The sequence below is a fragment of the Dromiciops gliroides genome, chromosome X (genome assembly GCF_019393635.1).
Source record: "Dromiciops gliroides isolate mDroGli1 chromosome X, mDroGli1.pri, whole genome shotgun sequence".
Taxonomy (NCBI): domain Eukaryota; kingdom Metazoa; phylum Chordata; class Mammalia; order Microbiotheria; family Microbiotheriidae; genus Dromiciops; species Dromiciops gliroides.
In genome coordinates this window covers 23,274,587-23,290,968 of record NC_057867.1, presented here as the reverse complement: position 1 = coordinate 23,290,968, position 16,382 = coordinate 23,274,587, and the positions used below count along the sequence as shown (strand labels likewise).

The 16,382-nt window shown below is 47.6% G+C and overlaps 1 protein-coding gene across 5 annotated transcripts in view; it reads left to right on the top strand.

Annotated features, from left to right (window-relative positions):
- The window catches only part of MORC4 (MORC family CW-type zinc finger 4), a 46,523-nt gene extending 30,849 nt beyond the window's left edge, over positions 1 to 15,674 (top strand). For 4 of the 5 annotated variants that reach the window (XM_043974876.1, XM_043974877.1, XM_043974875.1 and 1 more), the window contains 4 exons: positions 4,672 to 4,850; positions 12,798 to 13,455; positions 13,775 to 14,055; positions 15,430 to 15,674. In XM_043974876.1, the coding sequence (XP_043830811.1) occupies positions 4,702 to 4,850; positions 12,798 to 13,455; positions 13,775 to 14,055; positions 15,430 to 15,583 (1,242 nt within the window). In that variant the 5' untranslated portion in view covers positions 4,672 to 4,701 and the 3' untranslated portion in view covers positions 15,584 to 15,674. Of the gene's footprint in view, positions 1 to 4,512; positions 4,851 to 12,797; positions 13,456 to 13,774; positions 14,056 to 15,429 lie in introns of those variants that run through there. The other variant, XM_043974879.1, reaches the window with a different exon arrangement.
- Positions 15,675 to 16,382: the final 708 nt, after the last annotated feature.

Genomic DNA, 16,382 nt, shown 5'->3' with positions numbered 1-16,382 from the left:
AAAAAAAAAAAAGATGAAAGGGACCTTCAGAGACCATCTACTTCAACCCCCTCATTTTTACAGAGGAGGAAACTGAGGCCCAGGGACAGGAAGGGGCTTGCCAACTTGTCCCTTACATGTTGTAAGTACGAGAGACAGGAGTTGAACCCAAGGGCTTCTACTTCCAAAGCAAAACTTTTTATGCTGGTGATTTCCTTCTTTCTCTTATTCTTATTCTAAAGAATAATGAAATGGGGCTAATGAAGTTCTTAAAAATAAGAGAAAAATCCAGAGGAGAACCACACAAATAATCCATACCAGGAAACAGTAAACAAGTGGCCGGGCTCCATGGAGCAGAGGCCCTTTGCCTCCCACACAGCCTCCAGGAGCATGGCCTATGTGCGTCAGTATAATCCCAGCCCCAGCCCATTGCCCACAGTGCATTCCCCTCCACGACTCTGTTAATATTCTTCATCTCCCCAGGCCAGCACAGCCTGAATGCCAAATAATCATCATCAAATAGTCACTTAGTGTTCCCAAGCAAAGGAAAATAAATCTGTTAAATTACAGGCATTTGAAATTCTGAAAAAACTGTCAGCACAGCACGCTCCCATCAGTCCATTAGTTTAAAGTGTTACACGTCACTCCTGAACACTGTGCTAGTCCTTTGAGGAAACAGAGGCCATGACAAATGGCCTTTGCTGACCCTGCTCAAAGAGGGAAGTGTTTGCTTCTACTTGGATATTCTGCTGCCCAGGGATTCTGTTCTGGGCACCCAATTAATATCAGGGAACCCCCCCCACAAGAATCAAATACTGATTATGGAGAAATAAAAACATCATATTCACTATGCTAGAAGTCAGGGATGTGCTTCTCCAAAAGAGGGAGAGCGGCTAGTCAGTCAATAAGCATTTATTAAGCACCAGGCCCTGTGCTAAGCACTGGGGGTACAAAGAAGGTCAGAGATAGCTCCTGCCCTCAAGTAACTTATGATCTAATGAGGGAGATGCCCCGCAGACTGCTATGTACAGAGAAGCCATAGACAATTCAAGTAGAGATGATTGACAGAGGGAAGGCATTTGCCTTCAGGGGATTGATAGGGAAAGGCTCCTTGGAAAAGGTGGGGTTTTAGGTGGGACTTGAAGGAATTCAGGGAAGCCGAGATGAGCAAAGAGAAATGCAGACATGGGGGCCAGCCAGGGAAAATGCTCGCAATCAGGCGATGGAGTGTCTTGTGCAAGGAGCCACAAGGAAGCCAAGTACATGAGGCAGCTGGGGAGAGGTGGTGTGGAAAGGTGAGGGGTGGCCATTGAGGACATTCAAAGACAAGCAGAGACTTTATATTTGATCCTGGAGGGGATGAGGAGTCACCGGAGTTTATTGATTAGAGGGGATGACATGGTCAGATGTGTGCTGTAGAAGGATCACTTTGACGGCTGAATGGAGGATAGACTGGAGTGAGGAGAGACCGGAAGCAGGGAGACCAACCAGCAGCTACTGCAATAACCTGGGAGGGAGGTGATGCCACCTGCGTGGCAGCAATATCAGAGGGGAAAGATGTTACCAAAAAATCAACAGGCCTTGGAAACCAATTGGCCATGGGGATGTCGAGGATGGTACCTAGGTTTCCAGCCTGAGTGACTTGGAGGATGGCGGAGCCCTCAACAGTAAAAGGGATTAAAGAAGAGGGCTGGGTTCTCGGGGAAAGACACTGTGTTCAATTTGGGATTTGTTGCATTGACGATGTCCAGTAGGCACATGATGTGAGCAGAGAGGTTAGGGTTAGATGAGCAAATCTGATAATGGTTAGCATAAAGGTGATATTGATGGGAAATGATGAGATGACCATGAGAAATAATATAGAGGGAGAAGAGGAAAATACTCAGAACAGAGCCCTGGGGCCACCTGGGGTTGGTGGCCATGATTTGGATGAAGATCCAAGAAAGGAGACAGAGAAGGAGCAGTCAGAGAGGTAGGAGGAGACCCGGGAGAGAGGGGTGTCCTGAAAACCTAGAGAGAGGAGATTATCAAGGAAGGGAAGGCAATTGATCATGTCAGACACTGTCCGGGTTAAGAAGGATAAAGATTTAGAAAAGGCCTAGTTAGATTAACAAAGTGATCATTGGTCACTTTGAAGAGAGCAGTTTTGTTCAAATGATGAGGTTAGAAGTCAGACTGTAGAAAGTTAAGAAGAGAGTAAGGAAAAGCATCGATTGTAGATGACTTTTTCCTTCTTTTTTTTCTTCATAGTATTTTAATTTTCTCCCAATTGTATATAAAGATAGGTTTCAACATTCATTTTGGTAAGATTTGGAGTCCAATTTTTTCTTCCTCCTTCCCTCCCTCCCTGCCCCCTTCTTAAGACAGAAAGCAATCTGATTGATATATGTTATACATTAGTCATGTTGTGAAAGAGAAATCAGAACAAAAGGGAAAAACCACAAGAAAGAAGAAACAAAAAAACCCAACAAAAGTGAAAATAGTCTGTATGCCTTCATCTGCATTCAGACTCCACAGTTCTTTTTCTGGATGTGGAGAGCATTTTCTATCACAAGTCCTTTGGAATTGTCTTGGATCACTGCACTGCTGAGAAGAGCCAAGTCTATCACAGTTGATCATCACACAATGTTGCTATTACTGTGTATAATGTCTTCTGGTTCTGCTCACTTCACTCAACATCAGTTCATGTAAGTCTTTCCAGGTTTTTCTGAAATCTGCTGTAGATGGCCTTGTCAAGGAGCTTAGCTGCAAAAGGGAGGAAGAGAGTTATGGGATCATAGGTAGTGGGGCTGAATAGATCAAGTAAGGGTTTTTTTTTTTGAGGATTGGGGAAACGTGGGCATGTTTGTAAGAAGTAGGGAAACAGCCAATAGACAGAAAAACATGGAAGTGAAATGATAGAGTTGAGTGCTAGACTAGGGTAGTCTTCTAGAGGAGACTGGAATGGGATCAGTTGTGAAAGTGAACATAGTGGTAGGGGGAATGTGGATGATGTAAGATGAACAGGGAGTTTACAGCAAATGGCCTCAAAAATTTTTCTATAAAATATGAGGCAGAGTTCTCAGCTGAGGGGCAGGGCAAGGGAAAGCCTTGGGATGTTTGAAAAGGTTTAGAAGAGCTGCTTTGGAAAGTGAGATAGGAAGTTGATAAGGCAGGTTGAGAAGGATTGCCTGGCAGCAGTGAAGGCCCAGCCAAGATCACATGGCATAACTTGGTGGTGAATCCAGCCAGCATGGTTTGGTAGATTCCCCCCCACACACACACACACACTTTATTAAGCAGCACATGAGTAAGAATGAAGGCAGCGGATGGTGGGAGTGACCTAGGACTTGTGCCTGGAAGGGCAAGATTGGCAATAGAATAAAGGGGCAAGGGACTTGAGAGAAGAAGACAGTGGCACAGTGGATAATATATTGGATTTGGGCTCAGAAGACCTAGGCATGAAGGCCAGCTGTGGTACTTCGTGCCTGAGTGATGTTGGGCAAGGCATTTCCTATCTTTGGGTTTCAATTTCCTTGAGACTAATTGGAAAAGTGAGTAGATTTAGAGTTAGCAAAGATCTGAGTTTGAATCTTGCCTCAGATACTTAAGAGCTATTTGATTCCGGCCAAGTCACCTGACCTTTCTAGGCCTCAATTTCCTCCTCTGTAAAATGGCAGAGGTTGGATTAAATGGCTTCTGACATGTCTATTGAATCTATTGAGGTAAATATCTATGACTTAATCCCTCTGGGCCTCTCTGGTGTTCAGCTATAGAGCCAGGACACCCCGAGGGTACGGTAAGGTTGGCTGCTCTTTCCAGGACATTCTCTTCTCATCACCCACCCCAGCACAGTACACCTTCTTCACCCAACCTTGTCATTCCGTACATTCTTCCCTACATAGAGCTCATTATATGCCGAGTTCATCTTCTATTTGCTCCATCAAAGAAGGTCAGATTTGGTTGGGGGCAGGGAGGCCAGGGGGCAACTTCCCTTTTATAATTAATTTCTTATCTGAGCTCATGCTAATTGTCATACACCTAAGTAACATATTAGATGTCGAGCCCCACTGTTTTGGCTTGAAGGGATGGATCTTCACACACACAGATTGGGTACTACCTTAGGGTTGCCTTGTTTTCCCTCTGGTTGATTTCTCTTTGTCTACTTTTGTTTTCATCTTTCAAGTGCTAGATATCTGATACCCCCTCCCAAGGAGTCCCCCTCACTACACACACTTTGTCTTTGTGTATATGCATTTGGAAAAATGAGGGGGTTGGACTAAATGAGTTGGGACCTTGCATATGTTTCTGTGAACCCAACTCAGAAGTCTTATCTCCATTGTGTTCCTTTGAATGAATCCCTGCTATGGATCCCAGAGGGCTGGAAGCCCTGCCCTCCTACTGTGGCAGAGCTGGACAATGATTAAGAGTTCTGGGTCCACTTCCTGGGTGGGAAAGCTTTGGAGCCAATAACCAAATGAGGGGGAGGTTGGCTCTTGGTGGCCAGCTGATAAGGACGATGACTGGGCTTGCCTGGGGTCAGTGTCCCAGCGTATCTCACTGTGCTCTGTTTGTCTTGTATGGGAATGAGTTTGTTGTGATTTGGCTAACTCATCTCTTACGCCCAGCCGACAGCAGCTTCCTTGAGGGTTCCTTTTGGAAACCAGGCCTTTCTAAACCACTTTCTCTCTCTCTCTCCTCTCTCTCTCCCAGGTACTTACTGCTCCACCGAAGTCCATTCCTATGCAGGCTAGAACCGAACTGGAGGACCTCAGGGAAGTGAGGGGCGATGGAGCCAGTGGCTCTCACGCACCTCTGCTCCTGCCAGGAGAACGCCCACCTCCATGTCTTCTCCCCAGGCCTCCGGAGCCCATGTACCTCCACTTATCCAGGTGGGTCAGAAACAAGAGCCCTTCACTTTAGTGGTCAGCATCAGCTGCCCCCCCATAAGGCTACTGGCTCTCCGGGTTTGGGTTTTATCTGGGTTTTCATTCTAGATAAGCACCGAGCTCAGAAGGATTAGTAGAACTTTTAGCTCTTAGCTTAGGATTCTATGATTTTATTGCATTACATTTTATAAGATTATTATAAATACATATTTATTATGTTTTATTTTAGTAGGATGTTTTGTGTATGTGTGTACATATGTATATACATGTGCCTGTGTGTGCATGTGTGTATACATAGGTCTTTGTGTGTAGCTGTATGTGTGGGGGTATATTTCTATGCATGCATGTGTATGCTTCAGAGAATTTTTCAACATTTTAAGTGACCTGTAATTTTACAAGTTTCCTTTCCTTTGCTTGGGAACAGTAAGTGACTGTTTGGGGATGATTATTTGGCATGGCTGCTGTGTTCAGACTGTGTCGGCCCAGGGACTCGAAGAACACAGATGGACTCGTGGATGAGAAAGCTCAATGCAGAGCCCTTGACTGGCTTTTTGGGCGGTGGGCAGGGGCCCGTGGGTCCTGCAAGCCCCCAAGGGTCCCCGCAGGCTGGCAGCAGCAGGGGAGGTGGGTGGCCTGCTGCTTTGGCACTTACTGGGCAAGCAGTGACTGCCCCAGGTGGCCCTGAATGTTCATACTCTTGGGGCTGGGAGGGGAGTGTGGGCTCCCTTGGTGGTTTTCCCTCCTCTGAACTACTTCACCATATCACCTTCTTAATCTTCACAGCAAGATGGAGAGGAAGGAAGGACATTATTCAGAGATGGCTCCCACTGGGCCAGGCTGGGCTGGGAGCATGGCTCTGTTCTCTGAAGCTTTGGAGCCAGCCTTTTCTCACATACATACACACATACACATTCACACGCACACACACACGCACACACACAATGCACACATGCATGCACACACACTTACACATGTACACACAACGCACACATGCACACTTACATACACTGCACACACGTGCACACGTACACATGCACATACAACGCATGCACATGTACACACGCACACACAATGCACACTTATACACACACACACAGACACACACACCCTGCTTTGCTGTAGCTTCTTATAGAATAGTGCTGCTCTCAGACACACGAATTGCCAGGGGCCTTATGGGATCATAGGATTGTAGATTCAGAGCTGGCAGGAACCCCTGTAGCCATCTTGTTCTACCTTGTTTTACTTAGTGAATTACATTAATTTTTTTTCAATTAATAAAATCTATTTTCTTTCCCTTTTATCTACCCCCCCCCAAACCCCATCCTCACTGGAGAAAAGAAAAAGAAAATCCTTGAAATATATCTGCAGAATCAAACAAAAGAAATCACTTTTCTAGTAGAAGGTCATCCTAGTATTTTCAAAAGGAGGAAACTGAGGCCCAGAAAGGGACAGTAACTTGCCTCTTAGATTTAGACCTGGAGAGGGGCGTTAGAGACTGTTTAGTCCAATGCCCTCATTTTACAAAGGAGGAAACTGAGGCCCAAGGAGGGGAAGTGAGTTGGAAGTGATGGGGGTGGGATTTGAACCAAGCTCTTGTCATTCCAAATCAGTGTTCTTTTTACTGTATGACGTTACTCCAAATCACCACCAGCCTCTGAATTTTGTGTTGACGTTTTGGGAAAATGAGGTTGGCCTGGGCAACGTGTTCCAGTGAGTGGGGGCTTGGGTTCGGTTCCCACTTTGGAGACTCACAGCCTGGGTGACGCTGGCCGGGCAATTCCCCTCCCTGGGCAATGGGGGTTGGGCTTGGAGGGCCTCTGGAGGACCCTGCCGTCTCCATTCTAGAGCCCCAGGATGTTTCTCGTTGTCCTCCCTACAAGGGCTGCCAAAGGCCTTGGATGTTGCCTTTTCTTGTCATGGCCTCGGTTCCTGGTTAATGCCAGGAGGCTCCATTGAAGCCTCTTGCTCTTCCTTTCTTGGATTGGAGCATAACATACTATAGCCATTGGTGTGGCTGATTTTTTGCCTCATGGAACACATACTTTTATTTCTCCTTCTTTCTTCCATCCTCTCCTTCCTTCTATCCCTCCCTCCTTCCTTTCCTCCCCCTTCCTTTTTTCCTTTCTTCCTTCCCTCCTTTCTTCCTTCTTTCTCTCCCTCCTTCCTTTTTTCCTTCAATCCTTTTTGTTTGTTTTCTTCCTTTATGCTTCCTTTTCTCTTTCTGTCTCTCTTCCTATGTTCTTTCCTCTGTCTTTTTCTAACACCCTTTCTATCCATCACTTCTATAACTTCTGAAGGGGAATATTTGGGCTCTGAGGACAGGAGGGAATTGTGGGTATATGTGTGCTAGGTGGAGTATAACCTTTGCCAGTAGGTGGTGCACTTCAGCAGTTTCTTGTTAAGTTTTTCTTTTGGATGAGCCTTCTTAGCCAGGGGTGGCAGTTTGGCCTTGGTGTGTAGGAGTGGAGGAAAGTACTTTGTTCCTTGCACAGCCTGTTCATTTATGCCCCATAGCCTGTTGAGAACAATAATTGTTCTCTTCAGAAAAAGAGGTAGGTGGCGATTGATAATAATAATTCATTCCATTCATGTTGTGTGGGCTTGGTAAATGATATTGTGCCTTAGAGCTGCTATCTCAAACTACCTTTGGAGGATTGTGGGTTGTCCCTCTCCCTCTTGTTTGAGCTCAAGGACTCCTGATAAAACAAAGAAGTGTTTTGTTTACAAGTTCAGGAAAACCAGATAGTTTGTGTTGTGGCTACATTTTAACTTGAAGGCAACTTTCTTTCAGCATGAGAAAACTCACAGTTTTGAAGATTAACATTTGTATAGTGCTCTATTTACAAATCACCATACCAACACGATCTCATTTGATCCCCACTAACAACTTTCTTCAAGGTAGGTGCTATCATTATCCCCACTTTACAGATAAGGAAACTGAGACCACAAGCACTTAAATGACTTGCCCAAAGTCACACATCCAGTAAGCATCTAAGACTAGATTGGAACCCAGGTCTTCCTGACTCAAGCTCCTGTGCTCTATCCATTGTACCACCCAGCCACCCAATGTTAGAATACAAGCCTTGGGTTCAAATGGCAAAGTCCATTCTTAGGCTTTGTTCAGAGCACACAGGAAACGTTACCAGGGGCAGCAGCAAGAGCAGGGCATTGTTTTTTTCGGAATCAACATCTCTCTTTTCAAAAAAATAGTTGTCATTGAGTTTACCCCAAGAACCCCTTCCCTTTCCCCTCCCTGACAGGCATCTCTGTTTCAAGAGAACAAAAAGTCAGCACAGCTGATGGATGCATTGACTATGCCTGAGAACATATATAGTATATAGCACAGCTTCTGAAACTTTTTCCACTCACAGCCCCTTTTCACCTGAGAACTTTTTACACAACCCTGGCTATACAGATATACAGATTTTGGTCATGGAACAGTCAGAAACCTTCAACTGGTGCCAAATTTTCCAAGACCCCCATATTCAGTTACACAACCCCATATGGGGCCACAACCCACAGGTTTTTTTTGTGAGACAATTGGGGTTAAGTGACTTGCCCAGGGTCACACAACTACTAAGTATCAAGTGTCTGAGGTTAAATTTGAACTCAGGTCCTCCTGACTTCAGGGCCATTGCTCTATCCACTGCAGTGCCACCTAGCTGGCCCTGCATCCCACAGTTTAAGAAGCTTTGGTTTGAAGCACCTGTGGAGTTGATACCTCTCCAAAGGACCAGCTTGTATGTGTGGGGGTCCTCTCCCTCCCTGTATCCCAGTCCCGCCAGAACCTTGGAATTTGTATACAATGACTTCTTTTTTTTTTTGGTGGGGCAATGAGGGTTAAGTGACTTGCCCAGGGTCACACAGCTAGTGTCAAGTGTCTGAGGCCGGATTTGAACTCAGGTCCTCCTGAATCCAGGGCCAGTGCTTTACCTACTGTGCCACCTAGCTGCCCCAGATACATTGACTTCTGATTCAGGGTACATGGTGGTTCTTCCATCAATATCATTGTAGTCATTGTGGAGAGTGTTTTTCCTCCACTTACCTCACTCTGCTTTGTTTTATATGGATCTTGCCCAGCTTCAGTGCATTCATCACACACCAATAATTTCTTACAGCCCAGGAGTATCCCATTACACCCATGGACCACCATTTATTTAGCCAGCCCCCAGTCCCTGGTTGCTTTAATAGGAAATCATGCCTTCCTCATTGAGAAGTTTGTTTATTATTTCATTCAACAAAGCTATATAAGCGCTTTGCTAAGTTGTTGTGTGCGTGCAAGTGTGAGTATACACACACACACACACACACACACACACACACACACACACACACACAATCCCAGCCCCGGGAGAAGATCTGCTTCTAGAAAAGAAGGGAAGATCAGCCACTTCACAGCATCTGACAGAGACATGTCTATAAAGGCTGCAGGACCAAGGGGTGCTCACCTTCAATACAGAGATAAGCATGTTGACAAAGGCAGTGACTGACTAACAGATGAAGCTTCTTTAAATCTTTGGACTTAGAAAGCCATTCAGCACAAAAAAAAGTCCCCAAACCCAAACCCAAATACTTATCCATACCTGCTGTATACAGGACACCATGCTAGGCACTTGAGAAAAGCCAGATGAAACTGAAAAACAATCCCTCCCCCAAGAAGCCGCCAGCCCTCCCCAACAAGGCTTAGGACTAAAAGCTTGTATTTATTTTAAAAGGGGCCAAGGCACTCCCCAAAGCCCCTAACATGGTATTAGATGTCTTCACAGTCTGATTCAAATCTTCCAGGCCTAAGTATTTGTTCTTGGCTCAGGCCTCTGATTTCCTTGGTATACAGAACCCCCAGTGTGGAAAGTCTCTCCAAGAATGCAAATCAGCACTGGCTGCACAACACTGCCTCATCTTCCAAAGAAGTCACAGGGCTAGGTGGTGAAGTGGATAAAGCACTGGCCCTGGATTCAGGAGGACCTGAGTTCAAATCCGGCCTCAGACGCTTAACACTTACTAGATTGTGACCCTGGGCAAATCACTTAACCCCAATTGCCTCACAAAAAAAAGTCACAGGCCTCCTAAGCTTGGAAGCCAGTCCTCTCCACACTCCCAGGCCAAGCAATTCTTTCCATTACCCTGGACTATCATTAGAATCTGACCTTTTGGGGGGGCATTTATGATTCTTGGACATCATCATTTTTTCTTTGGCCCAAATAATCCATCTTCCACCCTTTGCGGTGTTTCCATAACCCTCTTAAAATGTGCCAATCAGACTCCTTCAGTGTCTTGCACTCTGTCAGAGTCTTCCTTTGTGTCCTATGAAAGCTTAAAATGGCACTGAGAATTTTGGGACACCTAGGATGTCTTGGCCTTGAACCTGCTTTCCCCTTCAAGCTGTCATTCTGGTTTCAGACTCATCCAGGTGCCGTAGCTGCCACCTTTTACCATTCTACCCTATGGAGGTCCCCATCAAAGCCCATCTCTGCCTCTCTGAAGCTCACGTAGATTAACTCTGAGGTCCCTTAATGCTAATATTTTATTGGTTTCATTTCTTTGAAAACTGAGTTCAAATGCTACCCTCTCCATGAAGCTTTCTCTGCCCTCTTCCAAACATTGAACCCCGAATTACTTTTTTTTTTTGGTGAGGCAATTGGGGTTAAGTGACTTGCCCAAGGTCACACAGCTAGTAAGTGTTAAGTGTCTGAGGCCGCATTTGAACTCAGGTCCTCCTGACTCCAGGGCCAGTGCTCTATCCACTGTGCCACCTAGCTGCCCCTGAATTACTTTTTGCCACTCAACTTTGTTGACTAGCCACAAACATTCACTAGTGGCAGCTACATGCTTTGGGGGGGAGAGAACAGAGCTATTGAAGTCAAGAAGAACTGAGTTCCAATCTTGCCTCAGGTACTTCCTAGCTGTGTGACCCTAGGCAACTCACTTAAGCTCTCAGCCTCAGTTTCCTCATTTGCAAAATAGGGATAATAATAGTGCTTGCTTCCCAGAATTGTTGTGAGGATCAAGTGAAAGGATATTTGTAAAGTGCTTTGCAAACCTTAAAGTACTATATAAATGCTAGTTATTATGATTATTGTCATTATCAGCATCATTAGTGCTAGCCTCAGAACAAAACCTTGTAGGATGTGCCTCAATTTACCCTTCCCTTCAGGCTGACCCCAAACCATTGATGACTATACTCTGGCTGTGGCCCTCTTGCCAGTTTTGGTACCTGCCTAATGACAGTCTGATTCCTATCAATTCATTCCTAGCTTTTTCATGAGGACTCTGTGGGTCTGAATCTAAGACTTTTCTGAAATTCTAATTTGGCCTCTTTGTTTCTTCATAGAGATAATTGCTACCTAGGACTGTGCACCTTCCCAGGTGTTTGCAGATCAGTGAGTTGGTCTGCTCTCATCGATCAGTTGAGTAGCATTAATGAAATACCTACTGTGTGCCAGTCACTATGCTAGACCCTGGAGCTAACAAAGTCAGAAATCCAATAGTCCCTGCCCTCTGAGAGATTACATTCTCTAAGCATAGGCATATCAGCCAACCACCAAACATTTCTTAAGCACCTGCTGTGTTTCAGGCACTTTGGGGACATAAAGACAAACGGGAACAGCTCCTGCCCTCAAGCAGCTTACTTTCCATTGGGGGAGCCATCAAACAGTCAATCCACAAGGATTGATTAATTGCCTACTATGTGTGAGGCACTGTGCCGGACCCTGGAAACAATGGATAAAAATCAAGTAATCTCTACCCTCAGGGAGTTTCCATCCTGAATACCACAGCTAAGTGGAACAATCTCACACGTCACACCTAGAAAATTAACTGGGGAACAAACACAGCTGGAAGGTCATTGGAAGGGTCCCACCATGGGCTATACCCAAACATGGCCCTGGTGTGGACTTTAGCCCCTCAGAAGAACCAGGGTGGAAGTGGGAGGGGGGACAGTGTGGTGATTTCACAATGAAGACTCTCCTTGAGAGTAGAAATTTTCATCCATTGTCTTTACATTCTCAGTTTAGCACAATGCCTGGTGTGTTTGGGTAAGAAATGCTTATCAATAAGTGCTTGTTGATTGACTTTCTTTTACTGGAAAGTGGAAAATCACATTTTCAGTTTCAGTTGCGGAGGGGCCACTCGCTAAAGGGAAGGCAGGGTGGCCCCAAGGTTTGTTGCCTGCTTTAGATGCATGCACCGAGCCATCCAGGGCCAGAGATCTCTTTGCCTTGAGTCAAGGTCTCAGCTTGTTCCTTTGAGTCCTCCTGAAGGACCCAAGGAGGCGTCCTTGGTGTCAACCAAGAGTTTGTTGGCCACTGGCTTGAATCAGCTTAGGTCGGGCTGATTCGGCCTCTGTTTCTGGCGAGGACCCAGTGTTTTAATTAACTTTTACAAGCGAATAATGGGCCATAGCCACAATCCAGGCGGCTGGCAGAGGGAGCGGGTGGTGTTCCATTGCAATATAACAACGTGTGCCTGAGTCTGAAACTGCCTGGTTTTGTGACACTTTGCAATGAACAGGCTGGCCCTGCTCGCCTCCACATACCCCACCAGGCCTTTGTGTGACCTTATTTTTTTTTATCATTGCGTTAGGGGGTTGTTTTATGTTTATTTGGGTGTTTTTTTCTCCCTCTCTTTGCCTTTGGGAGACTTCAAAGCTGGGCTGATTTCAGTGCCTGTGTCCAAAATTCCTGTAAAGGTCAGGCAGCTCCTGCCTGGGCAGGCTCCCTCTCTGCCCCCTCCCCAATTGCAGCCCGGACCAGCTGCTGCTGAGCAAAGTGGGTTGTGGGGGGCAGATTCAGAGGGCAGAGTTGGGTCCAGAAGTTCTCCTGAGCCCCGATGGGCAGCTGATGAGGATTTGAATGTGGGGAGTTGAAGAGGGGACCCCAGCAAAAGGTGGCCTTGCCCACCGCCTGGACTTCGGTGGGCTCCATGCTAATCACTTGCTTCTTGTCCTTGCAGCAAGCACAAAATGTTCCTAGATGAGGAGCCACTGGGAAAGCGGAGACGCTCCCAGAAGCCAGGGATGGCCTGTGACTCTCACAAGAGGGCAGAGTTGGCTGCCCTCCGGCAAGAAATGGAGAGCAGCAGAGGCGAAGCTGACCTTGAGAGAAGCCTCCTCCCAGAGGCAGGCCAGAGTAGCAGCCAGGCTTGGGTGGCACCTCCTGGAGAGCAAGGCCCAGGCCAAGGCTCCCTGGTGAGCGCCCGAGAGGACGGGGTGCCTGGGAAGCACCCCGAGGAGCTTGGAAGTCAGCGGTCGTCCTTGATGGCTGACGTGGCCAACAAAGCTTGGCCACCCTCAAGCCGAAGCTCTTTGGGGGCAGAGCAGGGCAGAGTGCTGCCACAGGAAGTGGCCAAAGGCCCCTTCGTGGCTGTGGTTGGGATCACCGAAGCCGTCATGGATGGTGGGGCTCCCATCCAGCTGATCCCATTCGGGCGAGAGGAGAGAGCTGAGCACCGACGGGGGGCGGAAGACCGGAGCCAAATCCGTGCCATGGCCAGCGGTGAGAAAGGCGAAGCCGGAGATCCTGGAGCTCTGAGTCAGCCCAGGCCCAAGGAGCAGAAGCCTGAGAGACGGCTGGAAAGCATCTTGGCAGAGAGGGATCTGCTGCAGCAGAAGGTCAGGGGCACATGGGTGCACAAGGGGAAGGGGGGCAGTGAGGGAACTGAGGCAGGCCCAGGGGGGCTGCGACTTGCCCAGGGAAGTTGGCAGGTCTAGCTCCTCTGCCTCCCGAGCTCAGGCTCGAGCCGGCCATTCCTAAAGGGGGTGAACCCCAGGAGGTATCTGCCCAGGACTGGGGGCCAGGGCAGGGTCTGGCGATGGAACGAGGTGTGGAGTGGCAGTGATGGCTTGGAGACGCGTCTCCACATGTGCGTGCGTGTGTGTGCGTGTGTGTGCGTGTGTGTGCGTGTGTGTGTTCCTGTCCTTTGGCCCGCAGGTTCAAGAGCTAGAAGAGGAGAAGAGCCATTGGCAGACCGAGTTTGAGAGAACCCAGCACGAGCTGATGACCCTCCGTGCCCGAGAGAGCGAGAGCTTGTACTGGAGCAAGAAGCACATGGGCTACCGCCAGGCTGAGCTGCAGGTGCTGAAGTCCGAGCTGGAGAGGACCCTGGAGGAGAAGACGGAGCTCAAGGAGCGCCTCAAGGCCACGGAGATGCGCATGGAGGTTCTTCGAGAGGCCCAGGGCTCCTACCAGAGCCTGGAGGGAGAAGACAGGAGGTTGTTACCAGGGTTTGGCTGGGATGGGCAATGCAGGCCTGCGCCCTAGAGGCTCCAGCTCCCCTGTTGTCTGGGCTTAGGGAGCTGGCCGGGAAGACCTGGGGACGAGGGCAGGGCATTCAAGGCTCGAGGCTGCACCCTAAGATTTAGAAATCATACAGAAGGGGCCAACGTCCCTCAGAAAAGGAAGTCTCCCCAACTGGGAGCTCCCAACACCCATGAAACTGCTGGCCTGTCCCCTGTGGCTAGCCTCCCGTACAGAGTCTTTGTGCACCTGCATTTCTGATCAATCCACAAACATTAGGCACCTACCATGTGCCAGGCTGTGCACTAAGAACTGGGGAGAAAGAGTAGTAACCAAGACAAAATATTCCTCTACTCAAGAAGCTTAAATTCTTATATTCATTCAAGTCCAACAGTGTATTCAGTGTTCCACACCTGTAGTCCCCCACCTCTGCAAAGAAGGAGGTGAGCTACAGCCTCATATTTGTTCTTTGGTCATTATAATTGCACAACAAGTTGAATGTCTAGATCTGGGATTGAGAGAGGAAGAAAAGAGAGACTTCCCCCTCCATTCTTTTAGTCCTCAGCTTGTCCTCTGCTCCATCATCCCCAGCTCCACTAGGGAAGCCTAAGGCCCAGTTTGAGAAGTAGCCCCTTTCATTTGCTCTCTAGCAGTCCACGAAACACAGACAGGTTTGTGTTTGGAGAAGCGGTAAGGCCTTCTTTGCTGACTCCAGAGGGAGATCAAGCAGGCGTTCTCCCCTTTTGACAGATTGGGGAAACAGACTGGGGTAGCTTGTGTGGCCAGTTAGGGGTGAGCCGGGTCTCAAACCTGCTGGACGGAGAAGGAAGTGGGAGCCAGCTCCCAGGCCATTAACTGAAATCGGCCGAAGCTTCTCTTGTGCCAATCTCATGCTGCCAGTAACTCATGTTTTGATGCCTTAGATTACTTACTTGATTATGGTCTCACTCAAGCATAAAAAGGATCCCTGAAGAATCCTTTAGATTGGGTTTTTTTTTTTTAATTTAATTTAATTTATTTATTTTTTTTAGTTCTCAACTTTTGTTTATACATGCTTTACAATTTTATACATGCTTTACAATAGATTGGGTTTTTAAAAAACAGGGCAGGTATGGAGGGAGAGCCCGGACTTCTGGCTCCCTTCACTTCCAGTGCCTGCTGGGAAGCTTCGGTGGTGGCTCTGGGCTGGGGGTCAGGTGTTCCGTTCCCTCCTGTCTCTGCCTGATGGAGGCGTGGTGGGTCAGGGGCTGGGAGTGAGGGGAGAAAGCCCACTTTGGAGCAGCTGTTTTTGCTTTGCCCTTTGTCTGGGGGGCCCCTTTACTGATGTCCTTTTTCCTTCTCCATCTCAGCACCCTGAAGAAGCTGAAAAGCCTCCGGGTCAATGTCAGCCGGCTGCTGGCCTCCATCCTTCCTCACCTGGAGCTGGAAGAGGTCAACTTTGAGTCTGATCAAGTGGATGAGATCCTGCAAACTGTGTTAGAGACCAACCACATCCTGGAGTGATCAGCCTGGGCTCCCTCGCCTTTGATCGGAAGGAGTGGCTCACCTTCTTGCCTTATATGTACAGAATCAGTTAATAAACGATGGCTGTCCATCCTGCTGCTTCTCGCCCTGCCCTTTGGGATGGAGAGGGTGGGGTGGGGTGAGAGGACACTCAATGCCCTCAGAAGTCAATGAATTTCAGAGTTGGAAGGCACTTAGCCACCATCCAATCCCAGAAGAATGCCCCCTACCACATAACTGACAGGCACTCATCCCGTGTTTGCTTAGAGACGTCTGATAAGGGGGAACCCATTAGGGAGGCAGTTTAGTACAATGGAAGTTACATCGATTGTGGGGTCAGAGGACCTGGGTTCATCTCCTACTTTGGACACGCTGCCTGTGTCACTCTTCCCTTTGCTTGTTTTCTCCCCTGTAAAACAAGGTGTTGGGCTCAATGACTTCTGGAGGTCTTTCCAGTTGTAGGTATAGGAGCCTATGGGTGATCTTGGGGAAATCACTTTATCTCCTTGGGCCTCTTCATCACGGGCCTTCACATGACGATCAGGTGAATGAACTGGGTCTAGTTAGCCTGGAGAAAAGAAGGCCGAGGGATAACATGATAACTGTCTTGAAGAACCTGAAAGATGGATGAGACTTATTCTGTCTTTCCCCAGAGAACAGAATTAAGAGGAATGAGAAAAAGTTTCAGACAGATAAACTGAGGTTGATTTGAGGAAAAACTTCCTGGTACTCAAAACTGACCCAAAGTGGAATGAGCTGCTTTTGAAGAGATGCAGGCTCAAGGCCCTTCTTTATCCTT